At 45.4% G+C, this 26966-nt stretch overlaps 1 protein-coding gene and 1 long non-coding RNA gene across 6 annotated transcripts in view; one reads left to right on the forward strand and one right to left on the reverse strand.

The window, feature by feature from the left end:
- Window positions 1-26966, reverse strand: part of LOC125081670 (uncharacterized) — a 65877-nt gene that overhangs the window by 22974 nt on the left and 15937 nt on the right. Inside the window, exons 4-7 of the long non-coding RNA XR_007121773.1 lie at window positions 13423-13534; window positions 13138-13257; window positions 10120-10210; window positions 1231-1325 (exon numbers count right to left, since the gene is read on the reverse strand). This is a non-coding gene — a long non-coding RNA (uncharacterized LOC125081670). The remainder of the gene's footprint in view (window positions 1-1230; window positions 1326-10119; window positions 10211-13137; window positions 13258-13422; window positions 13535-26966) is intronic.
- ALPK2 (alpha kinase 2) overlaps window positions 1-26966 on the forward strand; it is a 115241-nt gene that overhangs the window by 2751 nt on the left and 85524 nt on the right. For 4 of the 5 annotated variants that reach the window (XM_047696305.1, XM_047696308.1, XM_047696307.1 and 1 more), the window contains 2 exons: window positions 12679-12806; window positions 16191-16308. In XM_047696305.1, coding sequence (XP_047552261.1) covers window positions 12698-12806; window positions 16191-16308 — 227 coding nt within the window. In that variant the 5' untranslated portion in view covers window positions 12679-12697. The other variant, XM_047696309.1, reaches the window with a different exon arrangement.

Raw genomic sequence — 26966 nt, forward strand, 5'->3', positions numbered from 1 at the left:
TCACCTGGGTGGATGTGTGGGGGAAGCAGGGGTGCTGAGTAAAGTCCAGGCTCTAGAGTCAGATTTCCAATCAAATCCTGACTCTAGCCCAGTTTCCAGCTTGTCTGAACTTCTCATCTATAAAATGATGATAGCAACATCCACTCTGACAGGAGTGATGGGGACATGAGTAAATGCACCTAAGGTATGTGTTATATCCTAGCTTCTCCCCAAAGGCCAGTTCTTCTTGGTTAATTTAAACCCCCCCGCTCTCTCTCTTTTTTTTTTTGCTAAAACTTCCAAATGCTTTCATAATACAAACTATTAAAGCAATAGGAGCAACACATTTTTGATGCCATGATTAAACAAAAATAACATAGGAAATTAGATTTTTCGAGGAATCTTTTGACCTTAAAAACAGTGTGTTTGAGACCAAAACAAAAGGGACTATATTTGAGAACACATCTATGATAAATAAGAAAAACTATTTTTTGTTTGGAAATGGTTGATGGGGCATATATTATCTAAAAGGAGAGGCAGAGATTTCTCAATATCATCTGGCCTGATCCTTTTTAGTATATATCAGTACCGTATTTAAATGAGTTCTCATAATTCATAGGAATGGAGGGTCAGGTTAAATCCATGCATACAAGGTGATATCTCTGTGATGATTATGAAAATCAAGTCACAAATCCAGTCTTTTGTCAAAGGTTCTAGCTGTGCCTTTCACTGATCCCTTTTTGCTTGGACAGAGGCAGAGTGGAGTGAGGGCACGTGAGACTGAGATGGGCTGGCCATAGCGGCTGAGTGGAGACAGTGACTGGGTGGACATTTCAGGAGCCATGGAATTTCGAGGTCAGTCATGAAATGCATAATGAACAGGATACTTCCTGGTTCTGGAGTGAGGGCGAGTCAGGCACAGAGGGATGGAGCAGACAAGGGTCACAAGCAGGCCTCATGGGACAGCTCCAAAGAAAGCTATCCACATGTTTATCACTGCACTGTCTTTACTGAGCTATGCCACAGCTTCTGCCCTGGCACACCAGAGTGGCCTGAAAAATTCTTTGTTTGAGCTACTGACAGATCTCCCAAGGAATCCTGTTATTCTGGGTTTAATTCTACCAAAAAAGGAAATCTAGAAATTCAGAAATGTAAAGAAACTTGGGAGAAAGTAAGCATGTCATCTTAGGGTTGGCAAAAAGGAAAGAATAAATGCCCAACCTCCAGGAGAGAAAAGGACCCACAACTCACCTCGATCTTCACTCCAGTCCTGCTCTTGCATAAACAGGCTCATTTGCTCCTCAGTTGGTAGTTTAAGATTTTCCTCTGCTCCACTGGTTCTCAAACTATAAAGAGCAACAGTATCCAGAGAGCTTGTTACAATGCAGGTTACTGGGTCCCTCCTCTAGAGTTTCTGGTTCTGAAGGTCCCAAGAATTTGCAGTGCTGGCAAGTCCCCAGGTGATGCCGATGGCGCGGTCCAGGGACCACACCTGAGAACCACTGCTTTAGCCGGTTCTTTGGCCTGTAATTCCTGAGGAAAGCACCTATTCTTTTCAGTCACTAACCTTGCCTCCTTCTCAGGAGATGTGGAAGGCCCAGCCACAGTATGCTAGAGCTGGGGTGACTACAAAAGATAAGCCCAGGAGTTGTCTTGCAGGCAAACATCTCACAGTGAGTGTGTTTGTGGGGGATACTGACTGTGGGCCGGGCACACGGAGATGAGCGGTCCACCATTTGGGAAAGGGCTGGTTTTTTGTTGTTTTTTTTTTTTCCCCAGCTGAGGCTGTCAGGGGAGGCTTCAAGGACAAGCTAGCACTTGAGCTGGGGTTTGAAAACTGGTGGGACTGATCGTTAAGAACCAGATGGGAGGTAGTCTTTCTGTGGAAACAATAACAAAAAGCGAAACAAAACACAAAGGCCAGAAAGAGGACGCAAATGCAAAGGGAGCTCAGTAATTCATGTGGTTATATTAGGCGTCCCCAGAGCTTTCTTGGAGAAGCATTCCTTGATTCATCTGTCTAATCTTAAATGCTTCCCTTCTGCCGGTAGCTTGGCAAAGGGACGTCGCACGAGGAGATGTGGAATGGAGGGCCCGTGGTAGGAATTTCAGGCGCCATGGGCCAGGGAGGGGAAGGTACGGATGCTTCAGTACGCTTTCGAGAAGGAACAATCAAAAATCAACTTGAACTAGCTTAAACAGCAGCAACCGCGGGAGTGTACTGCTCACACAACAGAAAAGTTCAGGGGTTCGGTCAGGACCTCGGTTCTGGCTCTCTGCATCTCCGGAGACTCTGCTCTTTCTGTGCTTTGCTTTCAACCTCCAGCTGGCTTTCCACGGTCTCAAATGATACCCTCCCCTGGGCTCCGCACGCGTTCTTTTTCCTGTTTACGAACCTAAGCTTTGCGCTGATTGGGTGACTCTTGAACCACTTTCTGGAGAGAGCCGCGTGCTGATTGGCTTAGAACTAGGTTCACAAGCCAATCACTGAGCAAGAGTACGTGACCAATTTGGACCAATCAGGGCCCACGAAGCCGGAAGGGAGAGGTCCCGCACTTCGGTTCCCAAGCTTGAGTGATGGGAGAGGCGTAGAGGAAGGCAGTGAGTCGAGGCAATGGCCAGGAGGTTTGGGATATACTCTAAAGTCAAACCATCTCTTCCCTTAGTCACGAGGATACTTCACAGCTTAGCATGGGCCTGCTTTAAACTCCAGCCCAAACAAATGAAAAGAATCTCCCGTAGGAGAGTCCCATGTTTGAATGCTATGCACTCACGGATGCAGTACGACTCCCCTGCTTGCCTAAGGGGCGGTGGTGCTCCTTACCTCTAAGGCACCCTTTACCAAAAACAATTCGATAATGAACGATAAAAATAATTTTTCAGGAAACAAGACAAATGGAGGCAAAAACACAAAGTCTTCTCCTGAGACCGTCTGACTGGCTGGGGGAAGGGCGGTGGACGAAGGTGGCCGAGGTGACGCTTGGCCCTCCCCACAGCTCCCCTTCCCCGACCCAGGCAGGAAGGGGACAGAAGGTAAGATAACTTTTCCCGGGTGCTCCCCTTTCTGCAGAGGCCTGAAATTGCACACCTCTTGGTCCACTTTAAAACAGACATTCTCTCCGAAGAGGGACACAGGGAGCCTAGAGAAAGCAGAGGACAAGAGGAGAGGGGACCAGAGAGAGGGTGTTTTCATGAGGACAGTGAGGACTCTGATGACACATGCCTGGATGGGACACCGCCTTCAGCCCACCACCTTCAGCCTCGAACCACTGTGATGTTAACCAGTTAATCCACAGCAGCTGGTCTCATTAAACAGCACTGTCATGCTCTGTATGTTGCCAGCATCCTGATCTCTCCTTTCCATTACCCTGAGAGAGGACAAGGATAACCCCAGCAGAGGAATATGTCTTCTGAACAGAGTGAGTTGAAAATCAGAATCAAGAATCAGGGACTCTGCCACAAACAAGCGGTGTGACCTTGGAAAAGTCACTTGAGCTGCCTGTCCCAGGGGAGTTTTTCAGTTGTAAAATCAAGGAGATACTAAACTCTCTCCCAGGTTTCACTGAACCTTGAGCTCTCTGTTTTAGCCCTCCCTTAAAGAATTGGAAACTGTCATAGATTTTAAATAGCAGAGGACAGGAGTACTAGTGGAAAGGCTCTATTCTACCTTAAAAAAAGTTCAAGCAACTTCCGCATGCAGAGCAAGTGGCAGCTGGGGCTCCGTGGTCTGCACAGGTATGTGCCAGGCATGCCGTAGGCACATGGAGTTGCTCAATATTCATATTTAAAAGTTAAATTGTGTTTTTTAGGTAACATGTATAAATTTAAATTATCCAAAAGGATCTGTAGAGACAATCACTGTCCTTAACAGATTCCCCATCCCTCTTTCCTTGGATACTTGGACCTTCTCCCGGCAGCATCCACGTTACTGGTTTCTTGTCTGTTTTTAGAATCCTTATATGTATAAATACGCATATTAGCATATTCTTCTTGTTTTGCCTCTACAAGTGATAGCATACTCTACACTCAATTCTATATTTTATTTTACTGAACAATATATCTTGGAGATCATTTCATATCAATGCATACAGAACTGCCTTACTCATTTTTAATGCCCATTGCCATTAATAGAAAATCCCATTCAACAGATAAACTGTAACCATATTCCTTCTGATGGACATTTTGGTTGCTTGCAATTTTTTGCTATCACAAGTAAGTCTGCAATGAATGTAGTATGTGCTTATGAAATGTTTGTCTCCTTCTTGCCTCTATTTTAAAAATTAACTTTATTGAGGCATATACCGTATAATTCATCTTTTTTTTCTCACCCACCCAACACCCTTATAATTCACCTTTTCTAAGTGTTTACTTCAATGATGTTTTTAGTAAATTTACCTAGTGGTACAACTATCACCATCAATCAGTTTTGGAACATTTTCATCATCCCAAAAAGAAACCTTGTGCACATTTATTATTTTTTTAAAGTAGGCTCTGCATCCAGCATGGAGCCCAGCTCAAACTCAAGACTGTGAGATCAAGACCTGAGCCGCGATCAGGTGGATGCTTAACCAACTAAGCCACCCAGGTGCCTTCATGCACATTTATTATTAATCAGTGTTTTTCCCTCAGCCTCCATCTCCAGCAATCACAAATCTACTTTTGGTCTTTATGGCTTCTTTTTGATATCTCATATAAGTGGAAACTTACAATATGTGGTCTCTTGTGTCTGGCTTCTTTCACTGGAATGTTTTTGAGGTTCATCTATTTGTACCCGGTATCCAAGTTTGCTTCTTTTTGTTGCTCCACAGTCTCCTATGGTTGGCTTTACCCCATTTATCTATCTATTCACTAGTTGAACATTTAGGTTGTTTCCAACGGACATTGTTTCCAATGGTTATTTCCAATTTTGGGTTATTATGAATAATCCTGTTAGGAACATTTGTGTGCAAGTCTTCGGGTGGGTATATGTTTTCATTTCTCTTGGGTAGACACCCAGGAATGGAATTTCTGAGTCTTTTGTTCAATTTCTGTTTAACGTTTTCAGGAAATGCCAAACCGTCTTCCAAAGTGTCTGTCCTGTTTTACATTCCCACCAGCCATGCTTGAGGATTTTCTCCACATCCTTGCCCACATTTGGCTGCCCATCGTGTTATATAACCATTCCAGCGATTGTGAAACTCTATCTCATTCATTACGGTTTTAATTTGAATTTCACTAATGACTAATGATATTGAGCATCTTTTCCGGGGCTTCTTTTCTTGCCTCTACTTCCCACACACAACCCTAAGATCATACACAAAAAAGACAGCAATGCTTGAACTACAACAAACCTGAACGCCTATCCCCACCCTGTCACTCACAGGCAGCGAGGAATTAAGTTTGTTACATCAACGCTTTTAAAGTTACCTTAAGCTTTCAAGTCATCATCTGTGAAGTGGGCAAAAACACCTACCTTGATAGTTTTGCTGTGAGCATTAAATGTGATCATGTCCCTGAAGCGTCCAGCCTGGGGGCTGACCCATACAAGGGACCCAAGACATGTTCATTGTCTCTTTCCCCGCCTGTTTGCCTCCTCCCCACCAACCTCCCCAAATTCCCAGAACCCATCTTTGGGGAGGGTACTCTTCCCTAACTAACATGGGATAGTAGGCATAGTTACTCAGACAGCGCGTGTAGGAACCCAGTGGCCATTGGATTAGGCTGGGTAATCAGAACTAATCCCTGCTGTCCCCAGTGAGAAAGCACTGTGACAGCTGGCTTTCCTGCCAGCTCCCGAGGACCTGGTTCCCTGTTATCTGCACGTGGACTGAGATTGCTTCCCTGACCCTGTCAACTGACAGCAGCTTTCCTGCTGACAGCGGCCACGCCACCAGCTATCTGAACGGGGCAGACTGGCCAGAATAAAACTTGGCGACAGTCGAGGGCTCTAAATATTCAAAGAATTCGCCTGTAACTTTTGGTCTGTTCTCTAATTGAAGAAGAAGATATTTGAGTAATTTTACTGATCTTAACCCCAAAGCTCCTGAGAGCAACTAACACAGAGTTCTTACTCTGCCATTTAGAAGAGCTTTATACGTACTCAAGTCATTTTCCTAACAATGAGGTCGATACTGCGATTATCTTAGTTTTACGGATGAAGAATGTCAGCAGAGCACAGGTGAGCTAGGAAGGGGCAGAGCTAAGATTTGAACTCAGGAATCTGGCCTTTCATCACCACATCCTTCTACTGCTCTGTAAAGGGCCCAGTCCATTTGGGAGTATCTATCAAAAGGGAATCTGGGAGGGCTCTCTGATTCAGCAGCTTCATTTCGTGGTATTTAATAGTGAACCACTTATGTGCCGAAGGAAGCATGTAGCAGGATGGGTTTTGTTTTTGCTTTTGTTTTAAAGATTTTATTTATTTAGTTAGTTATTTGACAGAGAGAGAGAACAAGAGATCACAAGTAGGCAGAGATGCAGGCAGAGGGGGGTGTGGGAAGCAGGCTCCCTGCTGATCAGAAAGCCCAATTCGGGTCTCGATCCCAGGACCCTAAGACCATGACCTGAACCGAAGGCAGAGCCTTAACCCACTGAGCCACCCAGGCACCCCTAGGTTTTGAGTTTTTTGTTTTGTTTTGTTTTTTGAAGTTTTTTTTGAGACACATTTTGTAAGTGTGAAAATCTCCAGCCTGGTTCTATGTCCTCAATACAAGAACACACAGATTAAGCCTGGAGTTGCTGTGCTAGGCAATACTGATGTCATTGAGCAGTGTTTACAACATGGTGCAGCCCTTTATGGATTGGATTGACATTGGAATACTGTCTACACTTATTACTAAGTAAGATAAGCCAACTGCCTGGGAAGTATACACAAATTTAATGCCATGCATGCAACAAAATTATATATGTATATTTAGATGACTATACACATGCATGGGTAGAAATTGTATAGATATATTTGTGGATACATATATAAATATAATAGAATATAAATGTAAATACATATATATATATATATATATATATATATATATATCTCGTCTAAGTATATATATACTTAGACGATGATATACATACATGGATAGAAAAATGCCTGAAAGTCTAGGTGACCCTTCCTTTTGAGAAGGTACTGAGATGGAGGGAGACTTTGCCTTTGTATGTATTTTTACAAATACAAATGTATGCATTTAGAATCTGTACAATTAAAAGTAAACCAATTTTTTTTTTTTTAATGAAGCAGGTTTGGGGCACCTGGGTGGCTCAGTTGGTTAAGCATCTGCCTTTGGCTCAGGTCATGATCCCAGGGTCTTGGGATCGAGCCCAACATTGGGATCCCTGCACAGTGGGGGAGCCTGCTTCTCTCTCTCCCTCTACTGCTCCCCCCACTTGTGCTCGCCTCCTCTCTGTCAAATAAATAAATAAGTAAAATAAATTAGTAAAAAAAAAGAAAAAAGAAGCAACTTGTTCTGGACCCCATAGCTTAAAAAAAAAGAAAAATAAAAAAAAACACACACACACAAATAAAATCATGCAAATCTTGCGTTCCTTCCAGTTAGCTGTTACCTCTCCATAGTGTCGGTGAACACCACCACGGCTCCCTCTGGTCATATCAGTAATTCAATATTGGTTGTCCACATCTAGCTGAGAATGATAAATCTGTCTTCAGGGGTTCTAACCTTCAGAGAAGCCATGAAACATGAACCACAGCCTGACTTAACTGTCCTCTCTCCTTTATAGTCAGCACCGTGCTGATGACTGAACTGTCTCTATGAGTCAAATAGCCTGTTTGTCAGTGTTGTAACCTGTGGGACTTCACTGTCAGGAAGCAGTCACCTGGGGAGGAGTCAGAGATGACACATAAGGTTCCCAGTGTCACCCCAGCTCTTCTTGGCAGTTTGACTTGTCCTTTCTTCCCTTTCCATCCATAGCAGTGGACCCTGGGCATGGGAATGGGAGGAGCCATGTCTTGAGATTATTATTACAGGTGAATGTTCCATGAGGAGAGATTTTTAGACATTTAATTGGTATATCAATTAAAAAAATTATTGTGGTAACCCACAGCAGGAAAGGAAATTGATGAAACCAAGTGACGTCTTTCCCTAAAGCCTACTGATTATCACCTCAGAAACCAATTATGTAGCAGATTCTCCCTGGGCCATTTCCATAAGGATTATTGTAATCCTTAGAATATTAGCATTATCTTCTTTTACAGATGAAAAACTTTGACCAGGTAAGTGGCAGAGCTAGATGTAGATTTGTCCCTGATAAGTGACAAAGCCTGGGTTGGGTGGTCCTCAGTCCTATGATGCTTATTGATGAGGAGAGTTTTCTGGACTCTGGAGCCCTTCCTCTGCTACCTTCCTGGTTGTCTGAGTAAGTGTCCTAGGAATGTGGAGAGCCAGGGGAATCACACACTTCTGCCCCAACAGCTGCTCTGAAGAAGGGTTGCAGAATGGTGTAAAAAGGACTGAATACTGACCTGTGCTACAACACGGAAGAACCTTGGAAATGTACGAAGAGAAAGAAGCCAGTCACAAAGGACCACGTAGCGTGTGGTTCGATTTACCCGAAATGTCCAGAATAGGCAAATCCACAGAGACAGAAAGTAGATTAGTGGTTGCTTGGGGCCGTGTGTGTGTTTGGGTGGAGGGATGGGAGGATCAGGACTCGAAAACTAAAGAGTGAGGGATTCTTTCTGGGAAACGAGAATGTTCTAAAATTGATTGTGGTGATGGTCGCACAACTCTGAATATATTGAAAGCCACTGAATTGCATACTGCAAATGACCGAATTATATGGCATGTGAATTATATCTCATTAAAGCTGATTAAAAAAAAAGTGTAGAGCTCTCAGCCTTGCTGCCAGTTGTATGGGCTAGTTTTTTTTTTTTTTTCAATAATCACCTGAGCACTTACATTTGTGCCTAGTGCTGTACTAAGAGCTCTACAGGCAATAACTCATTTGATCTTTATAACAACCTATGACGTATAGACCATTTTACAGATGAGGAAGCTGAGGCATGGAGGGGCTCTGACATGCTTATTGACAAGGCTAGTAAGGAGTGCAGCTGGAGTGTGAACCCAGGGTATCTGGCTCTGGAGCTCTTAACCCCCTGTGAGATGTTGCCTCTCAAATACTATAAATGGTTGTGTTAGAACCAAAACTTCTGACTCTTACTCCACTGCTTTTCTTGGGTAGGAAAACCTACCTATGTGCCATGTCCAATCAATATACTAACTGGGGATATAAGATATGTAAATTGCATGCTTATCATCTTTGGGAAATTTACCAGACCAACAATAAATATCCCAAATATCCTTATTTGGAGGACGGTTCTAAATCTCTCTACGCCTCTTTCTCTTGCCTTTCTTTCTTCCTTCCTTCTGCCTTCCCCTCTTTCCTTGTTTCCTTTCCTTCTCTCTCTTCCCTTCCCTTGCCCTCCTTTCCTTTCTTTCTTTTTTTAAAGATTTTATTTATTTATTTGACAGAGAGAGAGAGAGATCACAAGTAGGCAGAGAATCAGGCAGAGAGAGAGGGGGAAGCAGGCTCCCTGCTGAGCAGAGAGCCCGATGCGGGCCCGATCCCAGGACCCTGAGATCATGACCTGAGCCGAAGGCAGAGACTTTAACCCACTGAGCCACCCAGGCGCCCTTTTTCTTTTCCTTTCCCTTTCCTTTCCTTCTTTCTCTCTCTTTCTGAAGCTATACTTTTATGTGTTTGCCAACCCTTGTTCTATATTTTATACTGAGTTAAACCAGTAGAGGAGGTCATGAATACAACTTGCACTTTCAGTTGTAAAATACCATAAAAAATTTAAAATTGGTCTTGGGTTCCATTATTACTGCCTTATGCTTACATTTAGCCCTAACATTGTTTGTTCAATAATACTGAGAAATATTAACTTTTATCTCAAGTCAAACCCCCAGCTCTAGCTTCCATCACCTGCTCAAACCTCTGAAATGGATAAACAGACACACGGCCATTAAGTGAAAAGCTGCTGCTTTCTGCGCATGTTTGTGGGGGTGGGGTGGAGGGGCAGCATTTCCTGGGCAGTGAAAGGATAGCATGTTTCCATTCATTTTCTGGGTTCTCTGTGCACTGCGGGACCCGAGCTCATTCTGGCTTAGCCATCTAGTCATACAGTAACTCAGCCACACTCACCACGTCTTCTCTAAATAGTGTCATCCTTGCGCAAGGTGGCTGCCATGAGAGTTGTCCTTTGGAGTTATTTGGTTTTGAGACTTCTTTCAACCTAGGTGAGAGAGTTTTTCCATTAGGCATTTCTGTGATTGCTGAGTAAGTAGTAAGACATGTCAAATCTGGCCTTTTTATACAGATCAGAACCATCAACCATCAAATGTACTTATCACATAATCTGGAGTGCAGGTGTCTCTTTGCCATCTTGCAGATGGAGTTTCTTTCTGTTCTGTTCAACTAGATTACCATCTTTTTTTTTTTAAGATTTTATTTATTTATTTGTCAGAGAAATAGAGAGAGTACAGGCAGGCAGAGGGAGAAATAGGGTCACTGTGGAGCAAGGAGCCCGATGTGGGACTTGATCCCAGGACGCTGGGATCATGACCTGAGCCCAAGGCAGCTGCTTAACCAGCTGAGCCACCCAGGTGTCCCACTAAATTACCATCTAGATCGAGAGGGGCTTATGATGCTTTAAAATATAACCCCTGTTAACCATAGTCCCCTCGGGTCCAGTCTCTGCACAGCTGAATTAAAATGCTCTATAACCAAAACCCCCTGGAAATGCAATTCAAGTCTTTATTAAAGAGTGTCGAGAGGGTCCAGTTAACAACCAGAGAACAAAACTTCTTACAATCCTCCCTTCTGCCTCTCTGGCTCAATCTCCCACACTCCTCCCCATTACATTCCCGCAGCTCCTCAGGCTTCTCTCCCTGCCCTTGTGCTCTGTTCCAAACCCAAGCCGTTGTCTTCCTTTTTGATGCTAACATACTGCTTCTTCAGCTTTCTGGCTCTTTCTCCCCATTAGCTGAACCTTAGGTCAAAGCACAAGGTTGCTTCCTGTACAGGAAGAAAGGAAAGGAAGGAGAAAGGGAAGGGGGTGTATTCTCCTAAATTATGTTTACCCTGATATTCAGAGAGCTTGGGTGTTTCAGTTTGGGAATGTTTTTTTGTTTGTTTGTTTTCAAGGAATAACCTTATTTCTAAACAAAATACCTAGAGATTAAGGAAATGCTGTGGGAACATCAGAAGCTGCAGGACAGGCCTAAAGGGGAAGAAAGAGCTAGGGGTCATTCATGAGCTGAATTTCCCGGGGCTGTGTCAACCAGGCAGGGCCGGCCTTGGGATCCTACAATGTGGGCCTCACACACTGATCCCTGCTCCCCGAAGGGCCCCGGTGCCCAGTTGTTGCCATCACAAATAGCTTAATCATTTTTGAACAGGGAACCCCTCCTTTTCATCTTGAACCAGGCCTTGTAACTTAGAACCAATTCCTAAACAGTTAAGAAACTGGTCCACCCATACGAGAGAGGTTTCCCCTCCTAGAATACAGTTGTAACCAGGAAGATCCAGCCTCCTCCACCCAGAGCTCCACTTGCTCCTGCTGTAGGACCTTCAGCATTCCCAGAATCACCATTTGCAGGTCTAAGTGCCCCTCTCCCGTCCACGCCAAATGGATCCTACTGTGAAGGGGGCTGTCCTTCTCCTTAGCTTGGTGGCACATGACACATGACACTTGCTCACCAAGGTAAGGAGAAATGAGAGCCTCCCATTTGGATGGTGTGAAATGTTATTTACAAGCGTGGGGCTCTCCAGAGGATGGTTTGGGCAGAGCGGTGCTAGCACTGTACCCAGAGGATATTGTGGAAAGGGTCCTCTGGGTTCGGAGAGACCTGCCTTCTTAGGGGGTGTAAGTTGTGCACTGCGCAACTCTGGCAACTCTGACCCTGCACGCTGACAGTGTCAGCCGGCACCGCCGCAAAGGATGCTCGAGGGCAGCAGCCACTTGAGCTGTGTGATCTTGAGCAAGTTGTCACATCTCTCTGGTCCTCCGTTTCCTCCTTAGTAAGGGGCAGGAGGTGCTAATCACCATTCAGGGAATTTAAAAGACATGAAATGAACTAACACACATGGTGACTAATCAGGTGTTAAATGCCTTCTTGTATCCGGGAGCCCAGACTTGCCCAAAAATGCTAGGCAAAGGAGCGGTACTTTCCCAGTTTCAAAGTACCCTCCTCCTGGAGATTCATCTGCACGCCATCATCTCCTCTATTTTGGAGGCAAGTGTGGCTATGTCCTTTTTGAGTCCAGTGAAAAGACTTTGAGGACAGGAAGAAAAGAGAAAGGAGACATGGCAGTGGCTGCAGGCTTAGGTGATTCTCTCTTAGTCTGGGCTCAGGCTGCCTGACCCTCCTCGAGGATCCATGGTTCTCCACTGGGGCTGCCCTCCCCAGGGAAACTGGAGATGTCTGCAGACATTTTCAATGGTCACGACTTGGGGGAGGGGTGCTGGTGGCATCTGCTGGGTGGAAGCCAGGGGTGCTGCTGAGCATTCGAGAGGGCCCAGGACAGCCCCTGCAGTGAAGCATCTGGTCCTGAGAAAACCAGCCCATCTGCCTGAGTGCCAAGGTCCAGCCTTCTCCAAGCCAGGGAGTGCTGCTGGCTCCTTCCCTCCCAAAGAGCCACCGGGAAAGTCGGAGGGGTCCCGGAACCACTGGTGTGATGTCAGGGATTTTTGTTTTTCAGATTCACGTGGCATGAAAGGATGACAGACTCGGGAGAGCCCCAGAGGCGCACACTTTGTTTTCTATCTACATTGCTTTCCCAGAAAGTTCCTGAGAAGTCAGATGCCGTGCTTCACTGCATTATATCTGGTAACCGTCAGCAGCTAATTACCCTCTGAAATCTCCCTGTGGACTAGGGTTTTAGGGTCACAAAGGGCATTATTAAAACATCATTTGTGGGAAGGATCTGGGAAGTTTGGCCTGAATGGCGGGCAGAACAACTAAACCTTCTATGATGACTTTTCTTTTTTCTGGAGGATTTCTTCGAGTAACTTCCTGGACACGTTTTAGTGATCTTTTTCACTTCACATTGTGGTTCTTGGTGAGACGACTCCCATACCAGTTATTTTTTCAAATAATACACTCTTCATTTCCTGTGTGCATAGGAATGGCATGAATAACTTTGCTTCAGACAACTTACTGAATTCTTCCATCGCTCGTTCCTTGATATCCCCAAGCTGGCTAGATGCATCTCAGGCTGCTTGCCATCTTCAGGTAGCCCAGTTAGCAGTACAGAGGCCACAACCAAGGCAGAGGGTGCCTAGTGGAGGAAAAGCAGGGACCTGGAACTGGAACTCTCCCCGGACTGGAGAGTGCATAACCCAGACCCGAGCCCAAATAGGGACCCCCCAGTGGTAAGAAGGATTTAGTATTAAAAGGAAATAGTAGAAGCAAAATAAAAGGGTAGCAAAGTGGTCTCTTGTACCTTGTGAGCTGTTTTCCTTCTTGGATTCTGTCTCTACTTTCCGAAACGTAGAGGCACCAGTGGTCTTTCCTGAGGGTTCACAGAAAACTCTTCTCCCCTGAGATCCCTTTTTCTAGAGAAGAAGAAAAGAGCCAGCTTCAGAAATGGCCAGGCTTCCTTAGCCAAAGTCATGATAAAATCTTATCTCTGGTCTGGGGGCTGGGGTACACAACTGTGTGCTCAGGCTCTTCGATGAGGGCAGAGCCAAGCCCCATCCCCTCTTGGTGTTTGTCCACAGCCTATCGTAGGAGGGACAGGCACAAGTCCACCACTGGGCCTTCGTATTCGGGCCTCCGCGGCTCCTCAGGAAGCCCCACTGCTTGGACACGCCCCAAACTTGGCCACCAGTCCCCACACACATTAGCCAGGTGCTTGTGAAACATTCTGGAGGTGGCTCTTAGTATGTGACCTGCAGGTGAGCATAAGAAAACAAGGGTAGGATTTTTGGGTGAGGTTTCCAGCAAGTGAAGGGAGAGAAGAGAACCGCCCACAAGGTCTAAGATACCACTTCCCTGTGCAGGTCTCATTTATGGCTGATTATTCAGATCTATACTGCACAAAAGGAAAATATCAGTCAGCCATGAAGAAAGTAGGGGCATCAACCAGTCCTGATCAGTCTGAATTAAAAAAAAAAAAAATGGGAGGGGCACCTGGGTGGCTCAGTGGGTTGGGCACCTGGGTGGCTCAGTGGGTGGGGTTCGAGCCCCGTATCGGGCTTTCTGCTCAGCAGGGAGCCTGCTTCCTCCTCTCTCTCTGCCTGCCTCTCTGCTTACTTGTGATTTCTCTCTGTCAAATAAATAAAATCTTAAAAAAAAAAAATGGGAGTGCAAGTGATTAGAATGAGTTTCTCAGGCCCAGTTACATGCATACTTTATTTACCTTCTTCTTCTTCTTTTTTTAAAAGATTTTATTTGTCAGAAAGAGAGAGAGAGAGCACAAGGATGGGGAGGGACAGGCAGAGGGAGAAGCGGGCTCCCCCGTGAGCAAGGATCCCAATGAGGGACTCGATTCCAGGACCCTGGGATCATGACCTGAGCCGAAGGCAGAAGTTTAACCAACTGAGCCACCCAGGTGCCCCTATATACCTTCTTAAAAAAAAAAAAAAAGTCAATTATACACAAAAAAGGAGCAATTAGATGCTTCCTAAGGAGGAACCTAATAAAACTGACTGAAAGGGGGGACGCGAGGCTGATAAGAACGGGCAGAAATGAATTATGATCAGCAACGTCCTTGATGGTTGTTCAAGGAAGCTCATTTTTGGAGGTTTAGTCATTTGCCTGGAAGGGACTCAGCCAAGCCACTGGTAAAGAAGAATGTGTCCTTGCACGCAGATCTGTCTGTTCCCGGTTCCGGGGACTGATGTGGCACCTACCTAAATGGGTGGGGGCAAGGAGTAACAACCACAGATGCCACCAAGCACATTCGTTGTGTTAGCACAGAGGTAGCCTAGCTGGGAGACCCCGAATCAGACAAGACACAGAGAGGGAGGCAGGGCTCTGAGCACACTAAGCTCCTGTCCACAGCACAGGTCTCGGAAGTCCACGGAGGGGCAGCTGGGTGGCTCAGTGGGTTAAGCCTCTGCCTTCAGCTCAGGTCATGATCTCAGGGTCCTGGGATTGAGCCCCACATCGGGCTTTCTGCTCGGCAGGGAGCCTGCTTCCTCCTCTCTCTCTGCCTGCCTCTCTGCCTACTTGTGATCTCTCTCTGTTAAATAAATAAATAAAATAGTAAAAATAACCCCAAAAAACAAAAGAAGCACATGGAGTTCTCTCAGTGGTCTCGGGGGCTGCCTACCAAATATGCTGAGATAAATCAGACTGAACCACAGGAAGGCTGGATCTAGAAAGTGTCTTGTTTCCCAATACTGGGCTTTCCTCCTACACATATGGCACATTTTGATACGTTTTCAATGATACAGAGGCTCGGGGGGTAGCTCCTTGAGACACACTGGAAACCTTCCTCCGCCTATCACAAGGCGGGGGGAATTCCAAGAGGTGACTGGAATTCCTGGGGGTTTCACCAGATGAGTCCACGAGCATCACAAGGGCCAGGCAAGCTGCTTTGGAGGGAGAAGGCATAGGGCAGTTCCCATGACGACCTCACTCAGGTACGCACAGTCCCAGCCTGGGACACATACACCCCGGACTCCTTCACCCTCGGGAGGCCTCATTGGCTCCTCCTGTCCGTTCTTCCTTCCACCGTGCCATAACATACGCTCCACTCTGAGCACTGCTGAAGTATAATTTTCCAAAGGTCGAGGGACTTCCATGCAAATACGAAACAAACATTTCAATGGTTTTGTTCAGTTCTTTGAGTAAAGAGGGAACTGCACAGTGGGAAGTCCTGGTCAGAGGACATTTGAGGAATTAGTTATTTATAGGCAATTTAATAAAAGAATGTTAGAAGATTGCTGACCTAGGTAAACTCCTGGGTAATGTCCTGTAGGTCAATAAGTCATGACGTACAGAGTAATTTTTTTCTGCCAGGCAGAGATTACTTAGATCTCCGTTGGATAAAAATCGACCAGTTTACATGTAACTTTACTAAATCTGGGAATTTTAATCAGTCATTGCTTAGCGAATGATGCATTCGAGTCAAGGGAAGGGAGATTTTCCGGTTCCCCAGCTGACATATTTTATCATGCTCACCCATTCTCGTTAGTAGCTTTATGATTTTCTTTCCTAAAAATACTTAATGTAATAAGAATTTCTTATTTTCTTCATTATCAGGTCAGCCCAAACCGGAGGTAACTTGGTATAAGAATGGCCGAGCCATCGAGGAGTGCGGCATTGTTTCCAGCTACGGATTCTTCCAGAATCAGTATATTCACGTGTTACACCTCTATCGGTGAGTCAGCGTGCCTCGATGGACCATTTGCAAAGGTCCCTGCATTCTGTCATTGTCATTCTGGGTGCTATCAGGTAAGGCCAAAAGATTGGCTCCTGTTTGCCTTTTTTTTTTTTAACATATAATGTATTATTAGCCCCGGGGGTACAGGTCTGTGAATCACCAGGTTTACACACTTCACAGCACTCACCATAGCACATACCCTCCCCAGTGTCCATAAAACCCAACCACCCTCTCCCTACCCTCCCCCCCCCGCAACTCTCAGTTTGTTTTGTGAGATTAAGAGTCACTTATGGTTTGTCTCCCTCCCGATCCCATCTTGTTTCATTTATTCTTTTCCTACCCTCCAAACCCCCCACGTTGCATCTCTACTTCCTCATATCAGGAAGATCATATGATAGTTGTCTTTCTCGGATTGACTTATTTCGCTAAGCATAATACCCTCTAGTTCCATCCACATCGTCACAAATGGCAAGATTTCATTTCTTTTGATGGCTGCATAGTATTCCATTGTATATATACCACATCTTCTTTATCCATTCGTCTGTAGATGGACATCTAGGTTCTTTCCATAGTTTGGCTATTGTAGACATTGCTGCTATAAACATTCGGGTGCACGTGCCCCTTCGGATCACTACATTTTTATCTTTAGGGTAAATACCCACTGTTTGCTTTTTATATCCTAATGTACGATGCTGTGAGCAGGTGTCAGCCGGGGCACCCACACCTGTAAGTTGCTGCCGTTGATGGAATTACAACTTTATCTAGAATTGTATTCAAGGTGCCCAGCCTTTTTCATTCATTAAATGAGCTTTTCATTTAATCTTGTTCTCTCTGGCAAGTCAAGAAATTCAACAGGGTTTGGGCACTGTCATTCGACCTCTCTTGCGAAACGGTAGGAAGGAGCTGTGGCTGGCGGCGATCCCACAGCACACTGGTGATGGTGGAGGGCTGGAAAGCAGGCCTTCTGGCTTTATTTTAGGAAGTGGTCTGGTTCAGTACAGTGGTTTCTATTCTTTTTCGTTTCCCCAAGAATTTTTTGTTCGGGTGAAATCAGGAAGCTCCGCGTAGAAGTAGAGAAGATGAGAACAGCTTTGATTGAAGCTGGGTGGAGAGTCTGTGCTCTTGGGCCCCAGTGCTTCTGAATTGGTCATGATGTTCCTTACGGGGACTCTGAGGAGCCCGAGGTCTGCAGAGTGTGGTAGGAAAGTGACTGGTAGGCACACGCATGTGCCAATAGCCTTGGATCTGAGAAGAACAAAGGTTAAGACGCGGGTGTGAATTCTGGCTCTAGTATTTTCTGGTCAGTGGCTGTAGCCAGCCTTTGAACCTCTCCAAAATGGAATTTCTTTATCTGCAAAATAAAAGGATTGCTGAGTCAAAGCAAAGTTTTTGCTATGTAGTGGTTGTTCAGTAAACAACCACTTTTTTATCTTTTCACCCACACTTTTGTATCAAAGTATGATCAGGGATCATTTTATCGTAGTTGAAGCGCTTGACTCAGCTGGCTTACAGAATATCTAACCTGATATTCAAGACATTCATTTATTCATCTACTATTCAATCCTTTAAAAAAACAAGTATTTATTTATTTATATATGAGGGAGAGCGAGAGAGTGTGTGTGTGTGCAGAGAAAGGCGGAGAGAGAAGCAGAGTCTCAAGTGGACTCTGCTCTGAGCTCGGAGCCCGTTGCCGAGCTTGATCTTACGACCCTGAGATCACAACTTGAGTCAAAACCCAGAGGCAGGCGTTGAACCAACTGAGTCACCCAGGTGCCCCCATCTACTACTTAGTTCTTTAAACAATATTCATCAAACAACTATTACCTGGCAGGCATGTTACATAACGCTAGGGCTAGAAATGGACAACACAGATGTTGTCTCTGCCTTCCCGAAACCTCAAGTCCAGTATAGAAGACCCAGGGTGAACAAATCACATGCCGTTTTCCCCGTTGCTCCCCAGTATACTGGGATCCAGACCAGTTGCCCCTTGCTGCCCCCCATCCATGGAACAGACTTTCCTGCCTCTTCAGTACAATTTTGCCAAGACCTTCCCCTCCCTCCTCTTCATCCTGTTCGACTCAGAATCCATCTCTGTGGTTCACACTAATTCTAGTTACCACGGCTCTGTCCAGCCTCAGACATTCTCTTTTCTTTTGCACAGGCGCTGCCCTTGGTGCTTATTTATTGCTTCAGATTGACACAGTTCAGTAGACTCTGGGCTTTAGGGCAGGAACCTTCTCTGTTTCACACTAACGCATCGCCCAGGGCTTAGTACAGTGCAACATACATATTTAGTAAGAGGATGGGTGGGTGGATGCTTTAAATATACCATAAATAGACATGATGTTAATTCAGATCAGCGTGGGCAAACTTTTCTATTAAGGGCCAGATAGTAAATATTTTAGGCTTCGAAGGCCAAATGGTCTCTGTCACAACTACTCAACTCCACCATTGTTGTGTAAAAGCAGCCATAGGCTATATATATATATATATATATATATATATATATATATATATTTTTTTTTTTTAAGCATGGTTGTGTTCTAATAAAACTCTATTTACAAAAACAGGGAGGGGACCAGATTTGGTCTGTGGACTATAGTTTGTCAGTCCCTGGTCCAGATGTAAGATCCTTGAGTAGCTATATACTGTACTTCTTTGTATGTTTTCCATTCTTGCCTTTGTCCCTCTGAGCACTCAGTCCATATTTCTTGATTAATTTTAGTCTCACACTAAGCTAAAATATTATACTCACTTTTTTTTTAGCAAGAAAAGAGACCTAATGGGTGAGTATCCTTTTGCTGACAGAATGCCATTTAAGAATTGAGGTTTGTTATTTATGTTATTTGCTATTTATACGGGACCGGAAATGTAGGCAAAACCAGTTTGTGGGGTAAAGGAGCTAAGGGATGAAGGAATGAGAAGACCATGACGAAGCCCAGGGGCAGGTGGGCAGGTTAAAATGGGAAGAGAAATTTAGGAAGAGAACTTGAGCTGCAAACGGGGCATGGAGTCCTAATTCTCGTCCTGGAAGTGCAGCAGGGCATTGGTTTACGGTACCAGCTAAAGACTTGAGATGACAGAATGTACTCTTTCCAAACTCCTGTTTTGCCATTTTGAAAAGTAGCCCACTTAGTAGAAAAAGCATTCAGTCATGGTGCAAGGAGTATTGGTGGGACAATATGATAATAGATGTGGTTGTACTTTTTCTGCTTAGTAGTCAATGTGCTGGGTACTAACCATCTTTTGAAAGTTCTGACTTTTTATACCTGTAAAGTTTTGAACCATAGCTGCCCATATGCATCTCCCAGGGAAATTTTAAAACCCGCTAATGCTTGGCCTTCAACCTTGACTAATTCAGTCCGGACCCCAGGTGATTCTAGTGTAATTGCCCAAGGTGAAAAATTCTTGTTAATTTATTTATGTATTTATGTATTTACTTATTTATTTATTTATTTATTTAATCTCTACGTCCAATGTGGGGCTTGAACTCACAACCCCAAGATCAAGAGTTGCGTGTTCTTCCAACTGAACCAGCCAGGTTCCCCCGAGATGAAAAATTCTTTACATCCTAAAATACCTGCCAAGTCATTTGACTTCTATGAGTGTTTAGGCAAATGGACGGTATTTTGTGCCAATGCCTTTCAAAGATTAAACGCTGGTTATTCATTATAATATTAGTCTCAAATTTTCTTGCCATCATCAAATCACCATAAACCACAAGAGTTAGTCATCATTCCCCTAAAGAAAAGTACTTTTGTTTTTAACCTCCCTGAGTTTAGTCTTTGGGTCATTACATCTCCAGTCTCGGATGTTCCAAAGCTCCCGTTCCTGTGTTTCCCAGGGTTTTTTGTTTGTTTGTTTGTTTTCTGGTTTGATAGACTTGGTCTGCATTTCCACTGTGGGGTCACGAGCTCATTAGTTGACCTCCTGATCTTCCCTCTTTCCTCACCTGGCATGGTCCTTCTCCATCCTCCCTGGGTCCTCCTCCACATGCCCCTCTAATCTTGTCACACCACATACTTCGGACAAGTGAGACAGCTCGGGGGAGACTGGTCAGTGCTGTTGGGACCTTTGCATACCACAGGTCAAGTGTGCTTGGCAGGCAGAGGAGTGGAAAGCCGGGAGAGCATTCCAAGGGCGAGCGACATCAATAACAGCATGGTTTTCACTGTAGGATGATAATTTTTTTTTTTTTTTCAGAAGATATGGAGGTTGAGAGGAGGGGAGGAAAATGCACCTAGAGGTTTTCTACCTCATAGAAAGCAAGTTGCAAAGAGCGCGTACACAAACGAGGAATTGTGGTCTCTTCTGAACATGATGTAAAGAAAGGCAGCTGAACAAGAGATAAAAATCTGTCCAGGAACCCACACCTAGAGAGAGACACCCCTCTTCTCAGCAAGGAGGCCTCTTAGTGGTCATGATCGTGTCCTGCGGTGCTGAGCACAATTACAAGAGAAGCAGAAGGGAGGGGGATGGTGAGGAGGGTGGACTGGGCCCCCCAAAAGCCTGGAGCAGAAGGAGGGTTGAGGCTGCTCCTCCCGCCCCTCCTCAGCTCAGCCCCGGCCCCTGCAGAGGACCTGGTGGGGACCGTGGCCACGAGGCCTGCACAGTCACCATGAGCCAGTCTACTTATGATGTGTGTGGGTTGAATGGTGTCCCCCGCAAAATTCATGTTCACCTGGGAAGTCAGGATGTGACCTTATTTGGAAAGAAGATGTTTTCAGCTGTAATTATTTAAATGAAAGTGAAATCATGGTGGATTAATGTGGGTGTTAATTCAATAACTGGTGTTTTCATAAAAGGAAAAAGCAGATGCAGAGGGGATATAGCCATGTGAAGATAAGCAGAGACCACAGGGACTCAGCTACAAGTCAGGAAGTGCTGAGGACTCCCTCCTCACTACCAGAAGCTAGGAAGGGGCAAGGAAAGCATCTTCCCTAGAACCTTCAGAGAGAGAGCCTTGCCCATACCTTGATTTGGGACTTCTAACCTCCAGAACTGTGAAAGAATACATTTTTGTTGTTTTCTTGCTACCCTCTTTGTAGTACTGATTTATGGCAGCTCTAGGAAATGAGGACATGGTGTATCTGAACATTCTAGAAAAAACAGTGCTGCCATTTGCCTACCTTGACTTAGGGCTGACCTTATCTGACAATGTAGTACTTGTTCCTCCCAGTACCAGCTGGGTTCATCTGGACCTCCTGGGAGGCATCTATGGGTCTGGAGCAAGGAACATTTTTCCAGTTATGCCTCATCTTGGATATTGATTCCTCAAGAACTTGAAGGAAAAATCAGTATGAAGGTTTCCTGGGTCACTTGTGCTTTTTTCTCCCAGGGGACATTCGGCCATGTCTGGAGATATTTTTGATTGTTACCGCTGGAAAGGGATGCTCCTGGGATCCAGTGAGGAGAGGCTAAGGGTGTTGCTAGACATTAGACATTGCCTGGGGCAACCCCCCACAACAGAACTATCCAGTCTACAATGTCAATGGCATTGAGGCTGAGAAGCTATGTGATAAGCCACCACAAAACAGAGGGCCTTGAATCAGCACTGGCTTATTATTTCTCATGGTTCAGTGGGCCGGCTGTGGTTCTTCTGCCGACTTGGCCCGGCTCACCCAGTGCTCCCTCCGACCACTTGAGTCGGTTGGAGGATAGGTTGGGCTAGAAGGTCCAAGACGGCTTCACCAACAGGTCTGGCCATTGATGCTCGCTGTTGACTGGGCCACCTCAGCTCTCCTCCATGTGGGCTCCTGGCCTCCAGTAGGCTAGAACCTCTTGAGCTCCACTGTAACGCCAATCCCAACACATCCTCCGGTCAGAGCAAGACACCGGATCCAATTTCAACATCATAAAAGTAGGGGCCACCCCTTTAAGAGTGGAGTGGTGAAGTCACAGTGCAGTAGGGTACGGGTAGTGGATGGGAGGAATTCAAACTGGCAAACTGCACAATCTACTACCCTCTCTATCCATTGAACACCTACCTAATTAATCTTTTTTCCCCTAATTAATCTTTTTAAATCACATACTTGCAGGCCTCTTTAACCTGCTTGAAAACAACTTTCTAAGCCTCCCTTTTTGCCTATAGAACAATTGTTTTCATTCTTTTTTTTTTTTAAATCTTATTTATTTATTTGACAGACAGATCACAAGGAGGCTGAGAGGCAGGCAGAGAAAGAGAGAGGAGGAAGCAGGCTCCCTGCTGAGCAGAGAGCCCGATGCGGGGCTCGATCCCAGGACCCTGGGATCACGACCTGAGCCGAAGGCAGAGGCTTTAACCCACTGAGCCACCCAGGTGCCCCTTAATACATTTATTGATTCTGCAAACATCAAGGGGTACCTTGTCGGTTCTCATCCCAGCCCGAGGTAGGAGGAAGCCTGGTGGTGAGAAAATGTCTCGCCCCTATCTTCTGTGATCTCACAGTCCAGCGGGGGAAGCAGACACGTAAGAGGACAATCAACAGAATGAGTTGGGGTTTTTCCTCCTGATCCCAACCAGTTCTGACACGAGCTGCCTATTGTACAATCCCGTTCTGTTCTGACACCAAATACTCAGAGGGAACATCTGACCCCATTGGTGTAAGACCTCACTCCCTCAAGACTGCCCACTTCAGACACCAGATTACCCACATTTCTCTCTGACTGGCTACAAAGTTGGGGGGTTCCCACGATCTCCTCTCCCTCCTTCAGGTTCCACGGTTTGCCTGACCAAATCAGGACTCAGGGAAAACACTTGACTTACAATTACTGTTTTGCTAGAAAGGGTACAATTCAGGAACAGCCTAATAGAATCACTACGTAGGGCAGGGTGTGGGGTCAGGGTTGCCAAGCTTGGTGACCTCTGCAGCTATGTCACTGTCCCAGAACCTTGATACATTCACTGACCTGGACCCTTTCTGAACCTCATCCTTTAGGGGTTTTTAATGGGCCTTCCATTATGTAGATATGACTGATTGCATCATTGGCCCTTGGGATGAACACAGTCACGAGCTCCTCACCCTCCTTGGAGGTCTGGGGTTGGGGTTTCAACCCTGTAATCATGCCTTGGTCTTTCTGGGACCAGCCCCCTCCTAAAGCTATTTAGGGGTTCCCAGCCACCAGTCATCTCATTACCATGCAAAAGACATCACTCCAGAGATGTCAAGGGTTTTTGGAACCATGTTCCAGGAACCTGGACAAAGACTGAATATTCATCTTTATTATACCACACCAAGCATGTGCTAAGACGGAGGGGAAGATGAAAGCATCCTGGAAGACCAGAGTCAAGGCAGTGAAGTCAGCCTCTCCCTGGTAGGGGTAGGTGAGGGCCCAGTACAAATGCACTGGGAAGTTTTCTCCAAGGTTCCCCAGCATGAAGCCCTGAAGGGCCTGGAAAAGTGGATGGGAGGGAGGGGAGGACCATGCGAGCCCTGGGATGAGAAAAGCATGAGCAAAGGCACGAGGGCACTGCCTCCTGGAGTGACCGGGGTGCATTCAGTCTCTGGCCGGGGTACTGGTAGGGCCTAGCAGGGAGCAGCATGCAGGGAAGAACAGCCAGGAGGGCGGGCAGGTGCTGGACCGAGAACCTATGTGTCCTAGCTAAGGGGTTCGCACCCTTGTCCTGAAAATGATGCTCAGACTAGGAAGGAGTTTGTGGCAGCAGAGGGTCATGGGAACATTTGCATTTTTAAAAACCTCCCTCTGACTGGGACACCTGAGGTCAGTCGGTTAAGCAACTGACCCTTGATTTCACCTCAGGTCATGATCTCAGGGTTGTGAGATCGAGCCTGGCTTCCACTCTTTGTTGGAAGGCCAGCTCCTCGGGGCAGGGACTGGGATTTCTGTTATCCCTTATCCCTACAGCCTCATGTGTTTGCAAATGATGACAAGATTCTCCAGGTCCTTCCCCAAAGTCCACACTTCTGCTGTTGTTGTACTCTGCCGCTTCTTAGCGGTGTGGCCTGGAGCAAGTCAATTAACTTCTCTGTGCTTTGGTGTATTCATAAGACGATTTTTTGAGATTATCCATGCAAAATGGTCAGCAAAGCGTGTATTACGCATGCAACAAATATTAGTTATTAACTATTAGTTAATTAGCTATTAATTATTAGTTAGTAACTAGTATCATTTTACTGTTCACTCCCTAAAAGCAATGTGGTTCCAGAGTTGCTCTGTATCACTCTGCCCTAGCTTATAGTTGCTGTATTTAGAGACAGGATACTTTGATGTGAATAGTTTTGAAAAGTGTTAGAATCAGTGGAGCATTTTCTTTCTTTTTATTTTTTTATTTTTAAAGATTTTATTTATTTGTTTGACAGACCGAGATCACAAGTAGGCAGAGAGGCAGGCAGAGAGAGAGAGGAGGAAACAGCTCCCCGCTGAGCAGAGAGCCTGATGTGGGGCTCGATCCTAGGACCCTGAGATCATGACCCGAGCTGAAGGCAGAGACTTTAACCCACTGAGCCACCCAGGCGCCCCCAGTGGAGCATTTTCAAAGACCGGAAACAACTGGACATTTAACAGGGGAGCTGGAACCCAGATCCTGGTTGAAGCTGCTTTTCTCATCCATGTTTGTGCTTGAAACCCTGTTTGGATGGTTTTTAGATGGTGCATTCTGTGATTTTAGTGATACCTTGGACTTTCTAGTTATTCCTTACACCTAGGTGGACAGATGGATGCCAGGAGCTTTGGGATACTGTTATATTCTCGAAGCCATTCCACTTTGTAACAAAAAGCTGTTTACAAGTTTTTGTTGTCTGAGTTAAAGACTTTGGTTTCTGGAGGGCTCTTGCTGGACATGATCACCCAGGGAAACTCAAAGTCCTTCCAAACATTGAAGAAACTTGAGATGTTGGTCGAGAGTGAGTCTGGGCAAGTGAGTATTGGGGGAATTGGTTTAAAACCTCTCTATTCCGGCAAGAAACCCTTCAGGCACACATCCTGCTAACAGTAGAATTGTCACCATCAACTTTACTTACAAAGGACTGGAGGTTATTTCCACCATGTAAAGCAAGGATCTGAAGCTGGTTTGTCTGGATTGACTGATGGATTATTTTTTTTTAAGATTTTATTTATTTATCCGAGAGAGAGAGAAAGAGACAGTGACTGGGGGGAGAGGGAGAAGCAGGCTTCCTGCTGAGCAGGGAGCCTGACTCAGGGCTTGATCCCAGGACCATGGGATCATGACCTGAAGTGAAAGCAGACACTTAACTGACTGAGCCTCCCAGGTGTCCCTGGGTTGTCTGATGTAAATCCCAGATCTTCTGCATTGTATCATCTTCAGCAAGTTATGTAGCCTCTCTGAGACTCAGTTTTCTTATCTGCAAGAAGGGGATAATGATAGTACTGCTTTATGGGATCGGTATGGGGATTAAATCAAGATGTGCGATGAATTTAGGATACTCTATATAAATAATAGTTATCTTATGCTATCTCAACATGTCCTCACACTGAACTGTGATTTTGGAACTGATTAAAAATAGGGCAACTTGGAGATAGGAAAGGTAACACAGCTTGGCAGCATTTTCCCTCTGCTATTTCCCTCTTAGAGGATAAGATATAATTAATGTGTTTCATCAAGGAACAATCAGGTAGAGGGGTGCCTGGATGGCTCAGTCGGTGAAGCGTCTGCCTTTGGCTCAGGTCATGATCCCAGGGTCCTGAGATGGAGCCTCACATCGGGCTCCCAGCTCAGCAGCTGCCCCCATTGCTCATGTTCTCTGTCTATCTGTCTCTCTCTCTCTCACTCTCAAGTGAATAAATAAAATCTTAAAAAAAAAAAAAAGGAACCATTGGGTAGAAATAGGGATGACTGAATCTTGCTATGTCTTGACTAAGACAGAAAAGGCATTTCATCTGCGGTTGGAAAGTATTTTGTGAACTTCGTGTTCTTGTGAGCTTAAGTAGGTGTAACAAGTCTTAAGGATGACTGGTCGAACTTTCGGAACCCTGAAGGCCTCTGTGTTCCCAGGTCAGCATTCCTCCTGAATGAATTCAGCGTCGTGGTCATTCCTCAGACCACGCCTAGAGTATTTCTTGAATGAGTCCTGAGGGTCTGACGAGAAACTCCCATTTAGACCCCAGGTAATAGGTCTGTGCTGAGAATCCGCAGCCTGTCCTCACATTCTGGTTTTGACTTTGGTTAGGTGTGTTGGAGGAGTGAATGGGACCCTCCTCTTTGGCTGAGGGCTGGACTTGGGCGGTTGGTCTCACTATGGTGTTGGCTCTCAGGGCATATTATGCTAATATGGGAACAGGTGACAGGTTGATCCAGGAGCCCCTCCCAAGATGCGGGGATGGAGAGAGGTGCAGTAATCCCTGGAAATTGGACATGGGCTCCATGTCTTTGTAAATGTCACTCCATCATCACCTCTGAGTTGAACTTAGAGCAGATGGTAACATTAGGGAAGTTTTGGGCCAGTTGGGGTTCAGTCTTAATTTGTAATCACAGAACCTTGGTCCAGCACTTCTGATGATTGACAAGATGGGGAGTCTCATTGCTGTCACAATCACAGCATTAGTCCTAGCGACCATTTAACTGACTTCTGTTTTAAAGGTGAGCATCATAAAGAAGGTATTTGATGAGGGCAGACCTCTACTTGGGGGAAGAGCTGGAATCAAATCAGGCCTTGTGAGTCCCAGGATGGGCTTTGCTCCAACCCTGTAGGGAGGGG

Source organism: Lutra lutra, chromosome 12, assembly GCF_902655055.1.
Source record: "Lutra lutra chromosome 12, mLutLut1.2, whole genome shotgun sequence".
In the NCBI taxonomy this organism is placed as follows: Eukaryota; Metazoa; Chordata; class Mammalia; order Carnivora; family Mustelidae; genus Lutra; species Lutra lutra.